This window comes from Tupaia chinensis, unplaced genomic scaffold, assembly GCF_000334495.1.
Source record: "Tupaia chinensis unplaced genomic scaffold, TupChi_1.0 Scaffold000468_1, whole genome shotgun sequence".
NCBI lineage: Eukaryota > Metazoa > Chordata > Mammalia > Scandentia > Tupaiidae > Tupaia > Tupaia belangeri.
Genome location: NW_006159977.1, coordinates 557,413 through 579,061, shown reverse-complemented (window position 1 = coordinate 579,061; position 21,649 = coordinate 557,413). Strand labels below are relative to the sequence as shown.

At 48.3% G+C, this 21,649-nt stretch overlaps 1 protein-coding gene across 1 annotated transcript in view; it reads left to right on the top strand.

Annotated features, from left to right (window-relative positions):
* Positions 1-21,649, top strand: part of TULP4 (TUB like protein 4) — a gene marked incomplete in the record, with an annotated part of 233,255 nt that overhangs the window by 186,391 nt on the left and 25,215 nt on the right. The window contains 2 exon segments of the mRNA XM_027774688.1: positions 643-777; positions 6,826-6,992. Of these exon segments, the coding sequence (XP_027630489.1) occupies positions 643-777; positions 6,826-6,992 (302 nt within the window).

The window sequence follows — 21,649 nt, the reverse complement described above, 5'->3', positions numbered from 1 at the left end:
AGAGCGGCCAACTTCTGCTCTTTCAAACAGCATAGGGAACACCCAGTCAGTGATCCGTCAGTCCGTCACTGCCCCTTAGTTTGGACGAGGGCTGCACTCAGAAAGCCAGTTTTTCTCTGGGCCAGCTTACATTGCAATGTGGTAGAGTTCTCCACATGCCACCTCTAACCTGAGCCTTCTGACCAAATTTGGGGCCTTTTATGGTAAAAGATTAAGTGGAACTGATGGTGGCTGTAACAGTCCATGACAGCATGTGGTACTGACAAGCAGCTCTTGTCTGCATTGGGCCAAAATTGAGAATCCTACTGATTTTCATCCCTCTTCCCATTGTCTTTGTTCATTGTACAACATTAAAGTAATTTACGTCTATATGCCATTAGGAAGGCATAACACATTAACGCATAAGTTAATAAACTTGTCACACGTTATTCTCACCAGCCCGCCAATTGCCTGGAGGCTGTGTCCCAGGTCCTGCTTCTCATTCAGGGTTCTCCCGCATGTAGTTCCTGAATGTGCAGAGCACTTGCCTCCCCAGGGCAGGTCTGCATTCTTCGGCAGCTTTAAGGCACCTGCAGGACTGTGCCTGGGAGCCCGGGCTGGGGTGCTGCTCGTTCTCTCTCACTGGTGCTCGTGTTCCCACAGATGGTCCAGCAGCGTATCCCATCCCGGTGCAGAACATCAAGCCTCTGCTCACTGTCAGCTTCACCTCGGGAGACATCAGCCTGATGAACAACTACGATGACTTGTCTCCCACCGTCATCCGCTCAGGGCTGAGAGGTACAGAGCACTGCATGCACCTCGGCCCGCAGATCAGCCCTGTGCTTGCCTTTCAGGCCAGCGTCGGACTCCCAGCGCTTTTCAATTCCTGTCCTCTGCGGTGACCTCTTCTGGGCTTCATGGAGTCTGTGAACCAAGGTCACTTCTCCTTAGCTCCTCTGCTTATCTGACAAGTCGACACCCAGGCTTATCTGAGCAGGGAGTCCTGACATTCTGTCCCTGTCTTGTGCCTTTTCCCATTCTTGACAAGAATGATCCTCTTGGGTGTACACCGTGTTTGCGTCCGGCTTACACTGTGTCAGCACGGTGAACGGGCCACAGCACCTGCCAGGCTGAGGCAGCAGATGGTGTGCATGGCATCACTTACACAGAAGCCCCTGTCATTTCCAGAATCTGGCAGGCTCGTTAAGGAACCAGTAGTCGTGCAGTGAAGTTACCTTGAAAGACTCATGGAGGTTCCACAGTTCCCAGCCCAGCACAGTAACGTGAAGGGCATCCTCGCGTGCCGATGCCTTCCCGCCAGGTGCTGTGGAATGTTGTTATCGCAGGACGAGCTAGTGGGAGGGCCTTTTGGAGCCTTCTGAATTAGCAAGTTGAGAATCCTATTGATGTTGTGACCCCGTTGGAGCCAGTCTCTCTTCAGGGCTGAGTGGCACAATATAGACAGTTTTTAAAATTCAATTCCCAAGTGGCTTCTGGTGCTTGATGTTCTGAATGGAGAGGGTGGGGGCAAGTCAGGCCCTTCAGTACCACCAGCTACTGTCATTCAGCACGGCCGTCAACTAGAGGCTGCTCTGCTGCACCGCGCGTCTGCGTCCTGGGGAATGGCAGGGTGTGAGGAGCCAGTCCGCGCATCTAGCGCTGGTGGACACGAGCATGCCATACCTGCCTCTGCACCCAGGAGCAGGTGTTCAGTCCTTTAGAACTATGGCAGACTGTTCTCCCTCCGGGTACCCGCTCTGCTGTTTCCAGGCTGTAGTTGTAAGGCATCATTCTGCCTGTGAACTCCTGAGGGATATGAACCATGAAGAAGTCCTTTATGCCACAGATAGGCCTCATTAGGAGCAGAGTCCATGTTTTTAGTGATGATGGTGAACTTAAACCACCTTGTGTTTGCTCTAAGTTCTTTTCTGAATGTTCTGTCTCATGGAGCTAAAGTAGAGGGGATGGTCATCACAGGTTCTCGCATGTTTAGTTATCTCGGCTCTACTGACTTTTCTGAAAAAAGTCTGCTTTGCAACCTTTTAACCAGACTTAATGATTTCTTGAGAACTGCCTCTACTCTAGAATCCTGAACTTTGTTCTCCACCAGATATCTGGCCAGGACTAAAAACAGTTATTACCAGTCGGTTCTTGACAGGGTGAATTTTTCACCAACTTGCTATAACACTATTTTTTTGCACCTTGAACACTCCATTTTCTACTGTGTCTGTTATGTTAGATCTTATAGGACCGAGCTTCTAGCACATTCCCACCCAATATGCAGTAGAGAAATAGGAACATATATTGAGTGACTTAGGGTGGTGACCCAAAGCAGCCCTCCCAAATGTGAAATTTTTTTTTTTTTTACTTGAGTTACATTCTAAAAATTCTAAAAGTATTCTAACTATTTTTGGGCCGTGGATACCGTAGTAAGGGAGAGGCTGTCATGCTGCATCTCCAACATTCAGAGAGGCAGAGTGAGCTGAAGTGGTGCCGTCCGTAGGTGCTCTGATGGGCAACTCCTCTTTTCAGGCTTGCTGTCAGAATATCTTAAGGACTTGGTCCTCCAGGTGGGATGAACAGCAGCCTTTTTCTGTTTTTGCAATTTATTTGCTTTTATCTACTGCCTCATGGACTGTTACTAGGAAGAGACAACCAGAATGCTCTCAAGGGTGGCACATGGCCGTGGTCATCTGTTCTGTTACAGACAGGCTGGTCACTTGTCTCCGAAGCTGGTGAACTGAAAGGACCATTTAGATTCTCTGTTACTGTCTCAAAGAATTTCGCCAGTAAAGAGTAATGACTCATAATATTCTTTAGTTTGGCACCAACACCGTAATTTACGTTGTGTGCAAATGAGTCTGGATTCCAAGTAGCTCCTAGACGCGTGCCCAGCTCCCCTCGGCATCACCTGGCACATTTCATTTTCACCAGCGGTTCCTGTGTGGGGTGGGCAGTTCTAGAGAGGGGCGAGGGCCGGATTTTGCTTTGCCGAGGAAATGCTGCTTTAGGAAAAGGTCTTCTAGTAACTTGGCTTTGGGGACTTCCATTTATTACACGATAAGCCATTCAGTAGTTCGCTTTACTTTGGGTTTTTGCTCTTTGTTTTGACTTTGACTTTTCCTTGAGGGCGAGGAATCCAGCCATGGGCTCAGACGTCCTTCGCCCAGCCAGCCCATGCTGAGTGGTAAGGCATGCTTTGGAAGGCTCCTCTCCTTTCAACCCCGGTAGCCGTGACATAAGAGCACCAACCCCTTAGGCCTGGTTAGTCTCTTTGTTTTGCAGGATGCTCTCTTTTGTCATTTCCCTGAGCACACTGAGAAATCCAGAGAGAATTTTCAATGGGAGGTGGCTTTAGTCCGCAGTGCTGTCTGCTCCCGCAGCTGGGCCTGCTACCCATTTCTGGTCCCTTTCATCAGTGCTTCAGACCCTTTGTTCAGGCCTCACTGGGCTTGGCAGAAAACATTCAAAGATATGACCTTACCTGTTGTTTTACCATTACACACTTTGCCAATTCGTTTGTTCTTTCTCTCTGTGGGTCCACATGCACATGAGTGTGCACTCACACGCACAAATACATGTGTATCTAATGACTAACAAAAAGCGAATCATCGAGGTGGTGGTCTAGGGGGCAGCCTGAGGATTGTGTTAACCTCAAACTCCCCCTGGGTAGCTGCAGTGTATGTGGTGTTCAATAACAGTGCTGCAGCTTTTCTGTTAAAACACAGCTGCCTCTTTTTGACCCGGCACTAATATCACACAAGGGGGTTTTGTTAACACAGAATAACCGTGTTTTCTTATCACTGACCACGTAAGACATTTTGACCCTTCAGGGTTTATTTTTTGTTTGTTTGTTTGTTTTGGAGAGGTTTTTGCTATAGGGCACATGCGCTTGCCAGACAGACAGAGACAGAGAGACAGAAAGCGAGAAATCACCCCCCAGGGGGGATGGCCACACCGCAGTCCCTTTTCCTCCATTCTCCTCTTGGGATCTTAGGCACGCACGCACACTCACCTGGTGTGAGTTTTTAAGCCACTGAGTCTGGGACGCGAACCGCGGTCAGTACATGAGAGTCCAACGACATAGCCATTACGCTAACTGCTGATCCTGACTCTTCAGGGTTTTATCAAGAAATGATCCCTAAGATTGTCTGACTAACATAGACTAGTGTGAATTTGCTCCTCTTCTCTGCATGAAGCATTTAAGGTGCCAAAAACCCACACACCCAAACTCATTGAGAAAAGAAGGTGCTTCAGGAGGGTGAGCCTCTTATGCTTGGAACTTCCCAAATCTCTGCGTGGGAGGCATCAAAGACTTGGTGCCAAGAACTTCAGGAAAAGTGAAGAGCAGGCTAGTGAAGAAAGCATAGTGTGTTCCTTCTAGGCTGAATTCTATGACAAATTTTAGGAATTTTAACACAATTATTACTGAAACTTTGGGCAAAGAGATTGGAGAGATTTCTTAAAATGAAACAGGCATAATTTGCAAAAAAGTTCTGAAACAGAAAGGTCCCGACCCTATCTACGTTTCTTCTTTTCTTCATAGTGACATCTAGAAGCTGAATGAGACTTTGTTTCGTTTTGTTAGGCCTTCATTTCCCCACTCATGAGGAGTTTAAGCTCCACCTCAAAGGACTCAGCCCTGTGGTGCTCAGGACGCGTGGCTGACATCGCACAATCCGAGGTTTTCCCCCCTCAGTCCTGCTCCTGCATTCTTGCTGGTGGGGTTTATGAGACCACCTGTTCCCCTGCAGCCCCCGTGGCGTGCGCCCACCACAAGGGTTGGGACTGGTGGATGCGAGATGTCAGAGGAGCCCACAGCTGGCACTGCAGGCCCCTGACATCTGAAGAAGAATGGCGTTATTCAAGCAGAATTTATCCTTTTTAAAAGAGTGACTTGCCTTAGGAGCTGGCAGCTATCTCAGTGTAACTCCACACCCGCATTAAAGAAATTCCCGAGAGTTTGCTCAGAAACTTTCAGGCTCAGCTTTACTATGGACAGACACAGCCCTTGCGGGAGTAGAGCCCGTTGGGTGTATGGTTTGCTTCATTGTCTCTGAGTAGCCTCTGAACTCAGGGCATTTCTGGGTCAGCCCTGCGGGGGCAACAGCCTACCCTTGTATTGGGGAAAAACCACCCCAATGTGATGAATCTCGGAGAATCTTATTTGTAAAACAGATTGGAGAATGGTGTAGTTGTGCCCTCACCTGCCAACTCGCCAGAGCAGACCGAGGAGTAGCGGTGAGAAGTTAGTGCTGCCTTCTCTGTTCCTCCAGTGTCAGTGACGGTTCTGTCCCAAGAAGTCTTAGGCTGTCTTGTGTGCATCTCTGCCTCTTAGTATCAGTAGCTTCTCCTTGTGGTTTTCTTGTGTGTCCAGAGCAGCTCTCTATACAAAATCATTTCAGTTCCCTGGTCTTGACCTGACTTTCCACGGAATAGAGCCAGCTTTGACTGTCCAGAGCACGTCATGACATTCGCACAGCTCCTCGACCTTCCTTCTCCCGTCGTCTTAAAACTTATACCACAGGATATTTACTTGTTTTATTTCCTGGTTTGTATTTAACTTATTTCATGTCCTTTGGTTTTAAGAAAAGGGGTTTGAAAAGCCCTTCTCTGGGTGCTTTCGCTGTTTCAGGTTGTTAGAGGCCTTTTCCTTTTTGTGTTCATCGGTAACTACTTTGCTGCAGCCTCCTCCTTCCCCCTGGTTTGTGCTCTGTGGCCAACCTGACGAGGAAGCTCTCCCTGGGTCTGGGAAACTGTCCTCCAGTTTTCAGGGGACCTGAAAGGACATCGGCGGCCTCAGGTGCACTGGCATTCATGCCCGATCATCAGCATCCGCGAGTGCGAGGGCTGTGACCAGCAGTGACTTGGTGGCGCTCAGGAGCGGCTGCGTTCTCACCCGGCTGGAGAGAAGTGCCTGTGCTGCTGCTCGAAGAGCTGTCCAACCTCTCTGCAAAAATGGCCACTTGTTCTAGCTTTCAGGGGTCTTTATAAAAGCCAGACTAAGTTTCAGGCTCGTGAGGGAGAAAACGCATGCTATAAATCTTACTGGTAGTTATAGCTTTTTATTTAACCAGTAAGAAATCAGTTCATTTCTCACATCAGGATACGACAAACCATTTAGTAGCCATTCTTACGGGCTCTGAGTTGTTATACGTGGCCATCGGATCTCCGGTGTGCGAATGTCTCAACAGAACTGCCACCCGGTAGGAGTCTTTATCTTTTCTTGCAAGCCCCCCACATCATCAAATGTCCAGTCAAAGCGCCCCCATGGACATGTCTGTCCTTTATCAGAACTTTACCTGCCCAGGAATTCCAGAAATCAAGTGAATATAAAAACCTTGGCCTTGCTTGTGGTTTGCTTTTTACTTTTAGCATTTGCTAACTCTGAGTCATGTCTGGGGGTGAAGGGCGTAGCAGTGGGACCTGTATGTAAACGACATGCTGTCTCAGGTTTCTCTTTCTTGCTTTCTCTGAAGTTCAGAAAGTTTGCCCAGCTCCCCATGGAAACGCTGGTTTTGGAGCTAGATATCTAACATACAGCTCTATTTTATCTGAGTTTCTACCAGATATCCTTATGTTTCAGGGGAACTACAGTCCTGATCGGTGTAACAAATAACCTTTTTTCAGTAAGAGTCAGCATTGTCTTCACAGAAATCACCCCACAGATAGCCTGCTTCCTCACATTTCAGACATTATTGTATCCATAAGAGAAGGGGAAAGTGCTGCCCTTGTGTGTCCTTAGCATCTCTAGTCTTTAAACTAGTGGAGACCAAGAACGGTCTTGCTGAGTGGCAGTGGAAGGAGCCCGTGTCCTCATACCAACTATCTCCTTTGGGATTTCAGAGGTGGTGGCCCAGTGGTGCACTCAGGGGGACCTGCTGGCAGTCGCTGGAATGGATCGGCAGAACCAGCTCGGGGAGCTTCCCAACGGTCCCCTTCTGAAGAGCGCCATGGTCAAGTTCTACAACGTTCGTGGGGAGCACATCTTCACACTGGACACACTCGTGCAGGTGAGGACATTCCTAAGAAACCCAGGTGTGTCGTCATCAGTGGCTGTTTCCACGAAGGGTTTAGTGTGTTGGTTTTTACCCCAGTCTCTGTTAAGTACTCTTAAATTGGTTATGCTCATCACAATGAAAAGAAAAATATAATATAGAACAGTCTGGCTGAAAAAGCACATACAGCAAAAGTAAGGTTTGTTATTGCAGATTTAAGCCAACTTTTCTCATTTGGTTAAGGGTCTCCACGTTGAGCCATCTTTCTCTTCTTGGTGCTGAGGCACAGCCCTGTCAAATAGAGATTTCCTTTGTATGTATAAATTTCCCTTACAAGAGTAACTTTTTAGTTACTCTGTAGCTATAGTCTCTCCTTGTGTCATATGCCAAGGGGCATATTTGGGGTGGCATATTCTGGTCTCTTACAGTCATATTTTGAGGTGGCATGTTCCAAACATCTTCACACTAATTTTACATCTGTGCTTTTTAACTATTATTAAACAATAAGAAAAAAAAAAAAAAACAGTAAGAGGTTTTTTAAAGCATTATTTATTTTATTTTTAAATTATCATTATTTTTTAATTTGCTACAGGGCATGCATGCTTACCAGAGAGTCAGAGAGAGCGAGACAGTGAGAAAACAAGTTGCTAGATTCAGGGCTAGAACCACAGTTGGCTCTGTGGGAGTCCAGGGCCCAAACCACCATGCCACCTGCCAGCCCCAAGTTTTATTTATTTATTTATTTATTTTTAAAAATGCTTTAAAGTCTTTAAAAAGTATCCACATGCGAGCTCTTTTTTATTTGATTTTATATCCCAGATATTTTTAGACCAGTTCATTTCTGAGTCAGTGTTTTGGTTTTTAGTCCATTGTATTGCTAGTAACAGAAATGCATGCATGGTGCTACCCATGACTAGAGGTTTATTAAGCTCACAGTTTGGGAGGTCCAGGGTCAAGGGGCCACAACTGGTGATGATCTTCTTGTCGGAGGGGTCATATGGCAAGAACTTGGGCAGAACAGAGTGTGTGTGTGTGTGTTGTGTTCTTGTAAACCCATGAGTATCCAATCATGGGGATCTCAGTCTCATAGCAAAGGCCCCATCTTTCAGCACCATGATCAGATTAATTTTTCTCTTAATATTGATACCTTCACAATACAATTAAATTCTTTTTTTTTTTTTTGGAGAGGTTTTTTTGCTACAGGGCACATGCACTCGCCAGAAAGACAGAGAGACAGCGAGGAATCATCCCCCAAGGGAGATGGCCATGCCATAATCCCTTCTCCTCCATTCTCCTCTCGGGATCTTGGGCACACACGCACATGCACCCGGTGTGAGTTTAAGCCACCAGGTCCAGAACTCGAACCCCAGTCGACTATATGGGAGTCCAGCGACATAGCCATTACGCAAACTGCTGGTCCCGAGAATTAAAGTTTTGAAAGGGTATAAGAGAAACAGCTGTACGAGGGAGTTGATGATTAATAGAGGTGGTAATAAGTCAGGCTCTTCTGTCTTAACTTTACCCAGCTCATCAGAGAGGGAGGTATACCAGATTTGAGGAAATTTGGAATTAGATCAGGCACTAATTATTTAAATTTATCTTTTTAAAATTGTGAACTTTTTACCATCTTAGCCATTTTGAAGTGTACAGTTCCGTAGTGTTAAGTATATTACATTATTGTAAAACGGACCCCAGAACATTTTATCTTGCAAAACTGAAACTCTGTTAAACAATTACTCTCATTCTTCTGGTCCCAGTCCCTGGCAACCCCGTTCTCCCTGTTTCTGTGACTTGGACTCTATGTACCTCACATAAGCAGAGTTGTTCACTATTTGTCTTTTTGTGACTGATTTTACTTAGCATAATGTCCTCATGGCTTATCAATGTCATCACACTTGGCAGACTGTCCTTCCTTTTTAAGGATGAGCAATGTCCCATCGTGTGGAGAGACCACGTTGTATCTGTCCACTCATCCACTGGTGGACATTGGGGTTCCTTCTACTTTGGGCCTACTCTGAATAATGCTGCTATGAAGATGGGTGTACAAAGACCTTTTGAGACCCTGCTTTAAGTTCTTTTGGCTGTGTGCCTAATAGTGGAATTGCTAGGCCATATAGTGTTTCTATTTTTAATTTTATAAGAAATCACCGTACTGTTTTCCATAGCTGCTGCACCATTTTATATTCCAGCCAGCATTGCACGAGGATTCGAGTTTCTCTTCGTCCTCTCCAACACTTGCTATTTTGGGGGCTTGTTTGTTTGTTCTGTTTTGTTTTTAGTAGCCATCCTGTTGGTTGTGGGATGATATTTTATTGTATTTGGAATTTGCATTTCCCTAATGATTAGTGATGTCGAGCACCTTCTCATGTGCTTTACTGGCCATCAGTATATCTATTTTGGAGAAATGCTTGTTTTATTTATTTACTTATTTATTTATTTATTTTTTAGAGAAAGATTTTTGCTAAAAGGTGACAGAGAGTGACAGACAGAAAGCAAGGAATCACTCCCCGGGGGAGTTGGACACACTGAAATCCTTTCTCCTCCATTCTGCTCTTGGGATTTTAGGCACGCATGTACACGCACCCAGCATGAATTTCAAGCTTCTGGTACCAAGACTCAAACCATGGTTGGCCACGTGGGAGTCCAGTGACATACCTGCCACGCCATCAGCTGGTCTCATGGAGAAATGTTTGTTTCAGCCCCAGCAGCTTGAGAAACATGCTGGGTACATGTGTGTGTGTGCCCCAAATCCTAGCAGGACAGAGAAGTGAAGGAGAAGGGAATTTGGTGTGACCACGCCCCATTGAGGGGTGCTTTCTCCCTCTCTCTCTGTCACGTGCATGTGCTCTCTGGTAAATTAAGAAATAAATAATTGCCATCTCTATAAAGGTCCAAAGCCTAGGAAAGAGACCCAACTGCTTGCTTGCTTCACAGACCCGTTAATGTCTCAGAAGTGTTGCACACCCACCATGTTCATCCCTCAAGACGTCCCACTCGCAGGCCATGCCCCTGCCCCAGGACGGAGCCTGTCACCCAGCAAGTGCCCACAATGGAAACTGCGCTCAGCCTTGACTCTTCCATCTTGGCCCTTCCCATCTGCAGAATCTTGGGGGCTGTTTCTCCCTCCCAGATACCTCAATGTCTACATTCCTTTGTCTACACCTCAGTACAAGTGACTTCCAACTCTCTGGTGGTTCTGAAACTGCCTTTCCCTTCCAGACCATTTTTCACTTTGCAGCCACAGCCCTTCAGTAGCTCTTATTGCCCACAGGAGCAAGTCCAACGTCCGTTGTGCCTTAACGGGGTCCCCGGAAACGGGCTCGACTGCCTCCCAGAATTGGCTCTCAGCACTCCATCCTGAGTCCTGCCATTCCGGATTCTTCCACTGCTTAGCTGTCCCAGGGGCTGGCCCTCTGCCACAGCGTCTACCAGGCCACCCCTCAGCTGGACACACTTCTCCCTCCCCCCTTGCCCCCGCCTTCCAGGCCCTCTGTGCGTTTGAGCAGAAGCGTCACTTCTGCAGTCGGCCTTGGACTTCCAGGCCGTTCAGTTGTGCCAGCCCCATAGCCCCGTACCTCCACTTTTGGTAGCATTCATCATGTCTATCTGTGAGGTCACGGAAAGCAGGGTCCCTGTCTGTCATGGTTGCTGTTTACAGTAAGTTCTGGTCAGCCTGTTAGTGAGTGAAGAGCCGCTTGAACGAACTCGCAGCGCACATGGAGAGTGCTAGGGCTGCGGCCACACTGAGTGCTCCTGCTGGCTACAGAGCAGTTTCATCCCCGTGGGTTACGGCGATAAACTAGAGGAAAACCGAATTTACTGTTTTTTAGAGAAGGGACTTGGGGAAGGTAGTGAGCACAGCACCTGTCAGTATTTCCTGCAGAAAAGGTACTGCAGGTTTCTGTTCAGTGCATCAGGCCTGCTGAAAACTCCTTAGTGTCTTCCTCGCTCACTCGCTCGCTCGCTGGTCCCGCACGCGCTGCTCATCTCATCCACCTCCTGCACACCGTTCTGCCCTGCTTCCTGGACCTGTACGAGCCTCCTCAAGGCTTCCCTGGCTCTTGGGTCTGCAGAGACTCTTCCTTCTGGCTTTTCTCAAGACAGACTCCTTCACATCCTTCAGGTCTTACCTGAAGTACCCCCCCTTCCAGGAAGGGGTTCCATGGCACACTGTCCGAAGTACCCACTCCCTTGGCCTAGCCCTGGTGGTACAGTGGTGGCACAAGGCTCTGTTTGCTGGAGTCACATGAGTATTGGGGCTTGGCAGTCGGGGTGACCTGTACATCTTGGGTAGAAGCACACATGCCACGATCCTGGTTGGCTGTGGAGGGTGGTGGGGATTGTGGCGTGAGACCCTCAAGGGTGCTTGCCTTGCTCTCTCCATCCCTCTCTCGTGAGTGAAAGGGGGTGGGGGGGAGGAGCAGCTTTAAAAAGCAAAGTACTCTACTCTCTCATGGTTACTTTTTTGTATTTTGTGTGTTTTTGTTTTATTAGACAGAGTCTCTGTCGCTATGTCACTCTCCTGCCTCAGCTTCCTGAGTAGCTGGAATTACAGCATGCGCAACCATGGCCAGCTTTTAGAGTGGGCTGGGAACTGAACCAGGGCCTTCCCTGTGGCCTCAGCCCGCCACGCGGCCGCATCTGTCAGCTCATGCTGCTGTGTTCTGTTGTGCTGCCTGTTTCTATCCTGGCACTTCTGGTAACCTGAGATTCTTTTGTTTATTCTTTGTTGTTTCATCCCACTGACAAAGGGGACCCGTGTGAAGCAGCCCCACCTGTCTGGTTCACCCTGGGGCCTGAGCAGAGTCTGGATCCACTGGCTGAACAGATAGGCCAATGCACCTTAGCTCAGCCTTCCTGTTGTTCTTCGTTGCTTAGAGAGTTAGATAATTCCCAGGGATCCGATAAGTTAAAATTCTTCGCCGTTTGTATTCTCTCTTGGTTTCTTTAGCTTCTAGCAATCACCGTAATGTAATTTCTTTTTTGCAAAGACAGTAATGAATTGCTTTTATAACTGTACTTTGCAACATGGGTTCTTTAAAGGGCAATGACAGGAGAGCAGGAAGGTGCTTTAGTCTGGATGTGTCGGGTCTCAAATGCCTGGCTGCCTTAGTCCAATAGGGCTGCCGTGTCCAAATACTGCAGTCTCGGTGACTTAGAGACCATAGCACTTTACTTCTTTTTTTTTTTTTTCCCTATTTTTTTTCCTTTTTTTTTTTTTTTTTTTTGAGAGGTTTTTTCACTATAGGGCGTGTGTGCTCGCCAGACAGACAGAGAGAGACATAGAGACAGAAAGCGAGAAATCACCCCCCAGGGGGGATGGTCACGCGGCAATCCTTTCTCCTCCATTCTCCTCTTGGGATCTTGGGCACGCACGCACACACACCCGGCGTGAGTTTTAAGCCACCAGGTCCGGAATGCGAACCGCGGTTGACTCCTTGGGAGTCCAGCTACATAGCCATTACGCTAACTGCTGGTTCCTGTAGCACTTTACTTCTCACGGTTCTGGAGACTGGGACGACCCCGAGGGTCCAGGTGCCAGCACATCCGGAGCCTGCTGAGGGCTGCTGTCTGCCGTACACATGGTGCCATGTTGCTGTGTCCTCACTTGGGAGGGGCGGAAGCGGGAGGTTGGCTTCCGTCAGTCTGTTACCGAGGCACTCCTAAAGGTGAAGCCTTCATGACTCAGTCACCTCCCCAAAGGCCACACCTCTGAAAGCTATAGCGGGGATTCGATCTCACATGAATCTTGGAGGCACACGTTTAGATGGTTGCATTGGCTAAGGTGATTAGACTTTATTTGGTCTTTTGTTTTGTATTTGGTTATATAAGCAGGGGAAAGGCAGGGCGGGACTTTGGGAACACTAATCTGACAGGAGTGTTGCTGTAATCCCTGACCGAAGGAATGAGGAAGGTCAGCCAGGATGGTGGAAATGGAGTGGAAAGCCAGAACTCAGAGACATGACAGACTTGGCACCCACGAGGAGGGTGGTGGTGCCTCTGTCCGTGAGAGCTGATGACGGTAGCTGGAGTCCAGCCACAGTCTGGGTGGGGACAGTTAGATGACAGTGGGAATGTGGGACTGGAATGCAGACAAGAGATTGAATAACAGATAGAGATTCGGAGTCGTCTGCATGGAGGCCATTGCTGGAGAAATGACATTCGATTAAGTGCTGAGGGGGTGAATAGTAACATAGTGGCCATCATTTACGGAGCAGGAGAAGGAGAAGAGAGAGAGGAGAGGAATGTCACCTAGAGCCATTAGAGGATGTTGAGCAGGAGGATGCAGCCAGGTGCAGAAGTGAGAAAATGGGATGTGGGGTTGTAAGGTCAGAGTGGTCACAGTGGCGTGGTAGTGATGGAGCTCGCATTGTTAAAGGACACGCTCTCACTCAGGCCGTCTTTACTGAGCCACCTGTGCCAGGCAGCATCTGCATGCTGGGGACACAGTGATGACAGCCGAAGAACACGTTAGTGACAAAGTGGCTAGTGAAGACATCGAGGCAGAGTCGTGAACTACAGGGTTTTCAGGGAAGGCAAGAGAAGGCGGAAACGTGCAGAAACATGGCCACATTGGTAAGCAAGTGGCAAGGCTTTGGGGCAGAGGGAAGAAATAAACGGAAGGACAGAGTGGAGCAAGACCTTCATGCAGGTGGAAGGTGTGGGTTGGAGGCCATGGGGAGGTCAGTCTGGAAGAGATGTGCAGGAAGGAGGGATTGTAGAAAGAGCCGAAGGATTTTATTTTATTTTAATTTTTGTAGAAGTTTTTATCTTAGGGCATATGCGCTTGCCAAGGAAAGAGATAGAGAGACAGAGAGAAAATGAGAAATCACCTCCCAGGGGGGATGGTCAGGCTGCAGTCCCGTTTCTTCCATTTTCCTCCCGGGCTCTTAGGCACGCACACACATGTGTCTGGCGTGAGTTTCAAGCCACCAGGTCCAGGACTCGAACCATGGTCTGCCATGTGGGAGACCAGCAACATAACCACTACGCCATTTGCTGGCTTTGAGCCAAAGGACTTTTAAGAAAGGGGCCAACACAAACTATAGGTCAGTTTCTGTCTTGTCAGTAAGTGAAAAGCAGGGTGAAAAGCACAGGGACAACTTGGCATCGGCGTCAGGGGCTTCAGTGCAGGAGCCCTTCGAGGCAGTAACCTGATAGAAGTCCCCACCACACCGGGCAGCACGGCTTTGAACCAAGAGTTGGTGCTGGCCACGCCTTTGCTATACCCCTGGAGTCAGAAATGGGACCGAGTGCTCAAAGCCCGGGGTTGGGAAGGTCAGTGTAGCAAAAAGACAGGAGCAAAACATTGGAAGGGATCTTGGAACTGCTGAGGATGTTCTGGCCGGAGGTCGCCGTGGAGTCTGGTGGGAAGAACTCATGGCCTGAGACCAGAAAGTGCAAACTCACAAAAAGGCATGTTGAAAAGGAAGTGACAGCAGCAGAATGGGAAGCTGGCTAGCCAGGAAGGTCAGGTTCCTGCTGTACAAGTGAGCCGGGGAGGTGCTGAGGTGAGGCAGGCCAGAGGCAGTTAGTGTGAGGCCAGGGCGTGCGTTGTAACATGGACCTTGGGGTCCCTGCGGGCTCAGGTGGGCAAGGTTACTGCAGGGCCCCCTAGTCTGCAGTTGCACCTGCTGCAGTTTCAGTTACCCATGGGCTACCGCAGCCCCCAGATAGGTGAGCACAGTGCAGTACGAGGTTTCGAGAGAGACCTCAGCAATATCACTTGTACTGCAGTCGTGCTCATCGCTGTTTTATGAGAGTTCATCTCTTGCTGCCTAGTTTATAAATTAAACTCGATGTAAGTATGTAGGTACGTCCAGGAAGGCATGTCAGACATGCACAGTTCAGTACTGCCCAGGGTCTCAGAACATACCCCCAGTGAGGACGGGGACCCTGCTGTACCTGTGGACATTCGTGGCCCCACTGCCCGTGCATCACCTGGAACATTGGGGTGCTCGGCAGGTATTTGTTCACGGTGTGCGCAGGTGAGCAGGTGTCGCAGCTTGGGCTTTCTGTAGTCTTCCCGTAAATGTTTGAACCGGTAGGCTATGCCGCTTTATAATGAAACCTCACACTGGCTTTCTTCTCTAAGTGAAAGGCAGGTAAGAGAAGCAGGGAATTTCAGCTCTTTCTGAGTATAGAAGTCTGTGACTATAAATAAATGCAGTCTTTTAGTCTGCCTTGTCAGTAAATTGAAAGGCAGGGCAAAAAGCCCAGGGATGATTTGGCATCTGCATCATGGGACTTTGTGTTTATTAGAATATGTGTGAGTCTGAGTGCTGAGACACACTCCAGGTGCATTCAGCGTTGTCCACTTCCTGTCCGTATCCCATCAGGGGCCACCCTTCCTGCTGGTGTCTCCTGTAGAGAATGCCCTTCCTTGCCTTCCTGGCTTGGGGAACCATCCTCCTCAGTGCCAACTGTCACATTGTCTTTTATTATTTAATTAATTTTATTTGTTGTTGTTATTTTTTAATTTGACCAGAGAGAGACATGAGGACGGGGACCCTGCTGTACCTGTGGACATTCGTGGCCCCACTGCCCGTGCATCACCTGGAACATTGGGGTGCTCGGCAGGTATTTGTTCACGGTGTGCGCAGGTGAGCAGGTGTCGCAGCTTGGGCTTTCTGTAGTCTTCCCGTAAATGTTTGAACCGGTAGGCTATGCCGCTTTATAATGAAACCTCACACTGGCTTTCTTCTCTAAGTGAAAGGCAGGTAAGAGAAGCAGGGAATTTCAGCTCTTTCTGAGTATAGAAGTCTGTGACTATAAATAAATGCAGTCTTTTAGTCTGCCTTGTCAGTAAATTGAAAGGCAGGGCAAAAAGCCCAGGGATGATTTGGCATCTGCATCATGGGACTTTGTGTTTATTAGAATATGTGTGAGTCTGAGTGCTGAGACACACTCCAGGTGCATTCAGCGTTGTCCACTTCCTGTCCGTATCCCATCAGGGGCCACCCTTCCTGCTGGTGTCTCCTGTAGAGAATGCCCTTCCTTGCCTTCCTGGCTTGGGGAACCATCCTCCTCAGTGCCAACTGTCACATTGTCTTTTATTATTTAATTAATTTTATTTGTTGTTGTTATTTTTTAATTTGACCAGAGAGAGACAGAAGGAAATAGGGAAAGGGAGAAAGCAAGCCGCTGGGTCTGGTATTCAAACCACAGTCGGCCATGTGGGAGTCCAGTGCCTTAACCACCATGCCACCTGTTGGCCCCTGCCCAGTGGATTGTGACCCTTCTTCCCTATAAGCTCTCGGGGTGCAGAATACCTCTGGCCTGTGTTAAACTTTTCTATCCACTTGTCTTATTCTCTGTAAGTCGGAGGCCGACCTTCATTGTGCCCGAGTATGGGGGCCCCACAGCCTCAGCCATTGTGAAAGTTTTCACCAACTCAGAAACTAACATTGGTCTTGAATTTAAACAGTTTGGGCTCACAGATGAGGGCTCAACGAATCTCCCGTTACAGAAAATATCCCTACAGTATCTCAGCCTTTTCATAAATTATGGATGATTTGTTTCATTGGAGGGTGCATTTCAACCACTAAAAACAATTGTCTTAATAATATACAATTAAATAATACTGTTAAGAATCAAGAACAGTTTTAATAATATATAGCACCAACCTTACTCTCTTCTGTAGTGATTCTGAAATTACATGTGATCTATGCGGTGCTATTCAACGAGCCCAAAGGCAGGGACATTTTTATAGCAGGAAGGAAGTTAGATAATTTATTGGACTGCTTATAAAAAGAACTAAATGCAATTTAGATTGGATAATTTATTTCCAAGTTAATTAGATTGTAGGTTATTGCGTACAGAGCCGTTGCCCAATACAAACTCGCAACAGCGTCAGCTTTAAAATTGATTTCCTTGTAATAGCAATGCCTGTGGCTGAGGCTCTCCTAAGGAAAGACACTCTGATTTATTCTCCTTCCCATCCTACACGTTGCAATTTAAGATTCTCTAATCGGTCTCGTTGGCTGTCTGTGACCATCTCTGTGTTCCAGCGTTGTTGGTGATCTGATCACAGGCGTTGGGAGGTAGCGCTACTGAAAGAAGGTTGCGGGCAGCAGTAATTTGGGCCTGGGTTTTCTATTGTGCTTGCTGAGCTTCTGGCTTTAACAGCAAGTTGGGGGCAGTCAGCCTGTATTCTGTAAGGTTCCGTTGTCCATTTGAGGTATTTGGTTACAAAATTAAGAAAGGAGGAGACGAAAGAAGATAGGCGTGGAGTAAGATTGCGCTTATGGTCATGGACTCCTATACTCTTGAAAGAGAATCCCCCACAGAGTACTCCGTGAGCCTGCTTTATTGAGGAGGAACCCTGGCGCCTGGAATGAGGCACTGCCAGGGCTGTGCTCCTCCTGTTTGCTGTAGAGAGAGGAGCGAGTCCTCTGTGTTGTCGCTTACAAACGCGGGACCAGCTGTGTGCCTGCAGAACGAGGTCTGGCTGATGGGGCGCAGAGCCTTACTACTGCAACTCGGTTGGTGGCCAGGTTCCTGGGACTTCGTATTCAAGCCTGTCCGTGGCTCCCAGCACAGTTGACGGCAGCAACTTGGTCTATTTCAAAGTACACTAATTTGCACACATTTGCACAAACATGTACATTCCCTTCTACTAGGTGTGTTTCCTCTAAGAGAGATCCCCCTCCTTCCTGGGGGGAGCTGCAGTGTGTGGGCGGGGGAGGCTGGGAGAACCCCTGGCCCTCAGAGGACACCCCCGCCCCTGCCCCCTTGGCCAGTGGGCACTCGGCAGACTCAGCCCGGGACCTCGGTCAGCCAGAGCCCCGAGCCTGGAACCCAGCACCTGGCTGCCTCGTGTGCCCTGTCCGGGACAGTGCAAGCAGTTGGACCTGCTGGCTTCAGTCCTGCGTGACAGCTTCTCTTCAGTATGGGAGGACCTCCTACCTTTGTTCCTTGTAGGTTCTTAGACACTGTTCCTCTCACCCTGGGATGCTGAATCATAATACAGCGAGGACACTTTCCATCCCAGCCAGGAGAGAAGTAAACTCCTTCCCCTAAATAAGCCTCTGCTCACACCCCTCCTGGGAGCAGCCTTCCCTCTGCTCCTCTGTCTGAAAGGAGCCCCTTGCCCTCTTGCTAGACCTTCCCCTGCTATTTCCACCTCATTAGTCATTTTCACGATACATCAGCTAGTCCATGTAGAAAATACTAAGGTTTTCACCTCTCCCTGCCGTCCTGGAGTTGAGCTCCAGGGGTATAGGGAATTTATTTTGTTCAGCCTCAGCTGCCTAATGCTAGAGGTATCTGACTCGCTGTGTTTATTTAACAAGAATTTACTGAGTTACTGATGAATAACTCAGTAGAAAAGTGAGTGATTGGGTGGGTGCAGCTCACCGTGGAGACATGGGAAGGAGCTGGAACTGGCCACTCACTCAGACAGTCCCAATTGCCAGGCAGGGAAAGCCAGGCTGACCAGGCCAACCAGGCCTGCCATGACTCAGCCCCAAGAGCCAGCTACGGAGTGAGCTGAGGGGAGCTGCCTGACTCCCCGTTACCCGCCCACCTCCAAACAGCCACAGGATCGATGAGAGATAGAGAGCTTTCATTGCTTCATCAAACGACCAGAAACACTGGGTCCTCCTCACTCCCTGGAATGCAGCACCGTTCCTGCCCCTTCTCTTGGATTTAGCCCAGGCAATATGTGAGCCTCCCTATGGGATTCAGACTTGAATGTAATCCACTTCATGGTTCTAGCCGTGGGTTCTGGAAACAACCGTTGTGTGCGATTCGATAAAGAAACGAAGTCCACAGACTTGTAGCCAGGTTCCCCCAGCAGACGGCAGCTGTCCAAGCAGAACCTTTCCTCGTGGCATCACCTTGGCGTGGGCCTGCGTGTCTCGGGGCATACTGGGAATGAGCCTGTGGCACCTTTCTCTCTCGCCAGCACGGGGGACCTAGAGGATGGGGTGGAAGAAGTTGTCGCGATGATGGTGAGGCAGTGGGACCACACATCGCTTAGGAAATGTCCACACTCCACTTGAGCGTGTGCATTTACCTCCATCCTGACTCCTGTTCCTTCCAGAACACTTGGAGTGAGGGCCTCACAGGAAATGTGATCTTGAAAAAGTAAAATGTCATATTCTACAAGGACTTCCCGTGGACTTACGGGGACCCTGAGGAGCTGTGGCCCTGCCACCTGGCTTCTGCCCAAATGATAATCACAACAGTTCATTTTTCCACATCAACAAGACCTCAAAACCCTCCCAGAAGAGGGGCAACTTGCATTATCTGGAAACTTTTTCTACATTCCTAACACAGTCTTTAAAAATTACTATGACAAAGGTACCGGCATTTGTTTTGCTACTTTATCATCTTTCATGGAGTAAATGCTGTAAAGCTAAAGGAAATCAATATATAAACTAGATTACAATATGACTGGGACAAGCGAGTGAGGGCAATACCCCAGAGCACCGTAGTACGAACTCCTGTTGGTGTTCTTGTCTTGTTCTTGGAAGACAAAGGTGTTCCTAATAGCCTTGCTCCAGGAAATAAGTATTCCTTCAAGACCCTGCAGGGTCACTTCTCCAGACTAAGTAGTTTCAGCCCTTTTCCCCAGGTTCTAGTTTTTGGTCCTTTCATCTTCCAAGTCCCTTCATGCCTACTTGGCTGAGGGCTGATGTGATGCCCAGTTTAGAGTGGCACTGTCACCGCGGGTTCCGGACATGCCATCCTACTGCTGTTTCATGGCCGTCCAACAGTACCGCCTGGCTGGCTGCCTTTGTGCGGCCTCACGTGACTGCAGCTTCTCGTCCGCCATAGTGAATGTCTGCTCATCGTCCGTTTGCTGTGTAGGTAGCCTGTTTCTCCTCTGTTCGCCTTTTCCGTAGTCGTCTTTTTTTTAGAAAGATTTTTCTAAAGAGGGCTCCCCCCGAAAGGGTTCTTCATGCCATGATGCACTCCCAGCCTCAGCCCTCAGATCACAGGCACATGTGCACCCAGCATGCACTGCAGGGCCTCGGGACGTGACCCGGGGACCTTGCCTGAGTCCAGCCTCACTCAGGATTGTATTACCACTGCACCCCACTGGACCCCAGTGGTTGTCACATTTGGTTTATTTCTGAGTAAAATAGCCTTGATCGAGTGACTAGAGGAGAGAATTTGGGTTCTTCCCTTTCATCGCGATCGGTGACAGCGCTTCTCAGAGGAGGGGCATCAGCCGGGGAGGTGGGGTTGGGGATCCAACTTCCCCATCATTAGCTGAGACCAAATAACAGCCTGTTTCCTTGTATGTTAAATGGGAATAATAATACTAGGTAGAGGCGAAACGACAGAGAGATGACGTAAGCACCTCATTGCTGCTGAAATGCGGTATGTTTTTAAGACATGCTTATTTTTGTCGTGATGGTGTGCATATAAACGTAACACGATTTCATACGGTTTGAAAGCCTGTGTAACTAACTTAAGTTCTTGGTACAGAGATATAAAAGATACGTTCTTAGACCTTACTGGTAAATTTTATATGAAATATGACCGTCTGTTGTTCTGAGGCAGCGACAGGGAGAGCAGAACTAGGAGGGAGGGACTCGAGGCTACACGGTAGTCTCTGCATTGGAACAGCATGTCAGGGAGACCTGCTAAAGCAGGATGGAGCAGTGGGCGAAAGAAGTGCCGCGTGTTCCTGCCACCAGCTCCCACCAGTCAGGTGATGCTAGTGAAAAGCTGTTTCTCTTGGGGCCAGCAGGTGGCCTGGTGGTTAAGGTGCTGGACTTGCCACATGGTAGACTGCAGGTCAAGTCCTGGACCCAGTGGCCTGAAAAATCATACCAGGCACCTGTGCATGCTTGCCCAAAATCCTGCGAGGAGAATGGAAGCAAAGGGGTTGCTGCATGGCCATCCCCACTAGGGGGTGATTTCTCACTTTCTCACTCTGCCTCTCACCAGCAAGTGCACGCGACCTATGGCAAAAACCTAAAAGAAAAAGAAAAAAAACTGTTTCTCGTTACTTGAGCTCCTATTATCAATGTAATCTTCAGAGGCTTGAGGTTAAGCAAGTAGTGGTACATCTTTAAGATTTAAGCTCGATTTTGGTGTTAATAGAGCTCCTGTCCTCAGTGCAGTTTAGGGTGATGTTCCTGACATGTGTGCGCCCACATGTGCACTTATGCATTGGTCTGCCCTGTCTACACCTTGCTCTGAATCACAGGCCCCTTCTATGGAGTCCACCCTCTGTGTGGGATATCTTGTATCTTGTAGGGAGGCTTATTTTGGTTCTGTCCTAGGAACCCCCGGAGTCCACATCCAACACACACACACACACACTCCTCTCCAGGGTTGTGGCCATCAGTCCACCGTGTGGACACCAGGCCTCACCGTGGTGGAAGTGGAAGGTGAATACCTTTAGCCTTACATTTTGCTTTGAAGTTGAACCAGGATTAGCTGGCCCTGGAAGCTTTTTTTTTTTTTTTTTTTTACTGGTTAGCCAGGTTTCTTCTTTTTTTTGTTTTTTTTTTGGCTTTCTTTTTATTTGTTCATTTTCTACATTAATTCACTATACACCATCACAACACACAAATGAATTTTCCATCCAAAATACACTGTGCATTGGCTCAATCAAGCACATCAACATACATGTTCTCAGCAAAATAATTTTCCAATTCTTATGTCCTGCATACCTTGCCTTTTGTTTTGCCATCCCTGATTCCCCATCC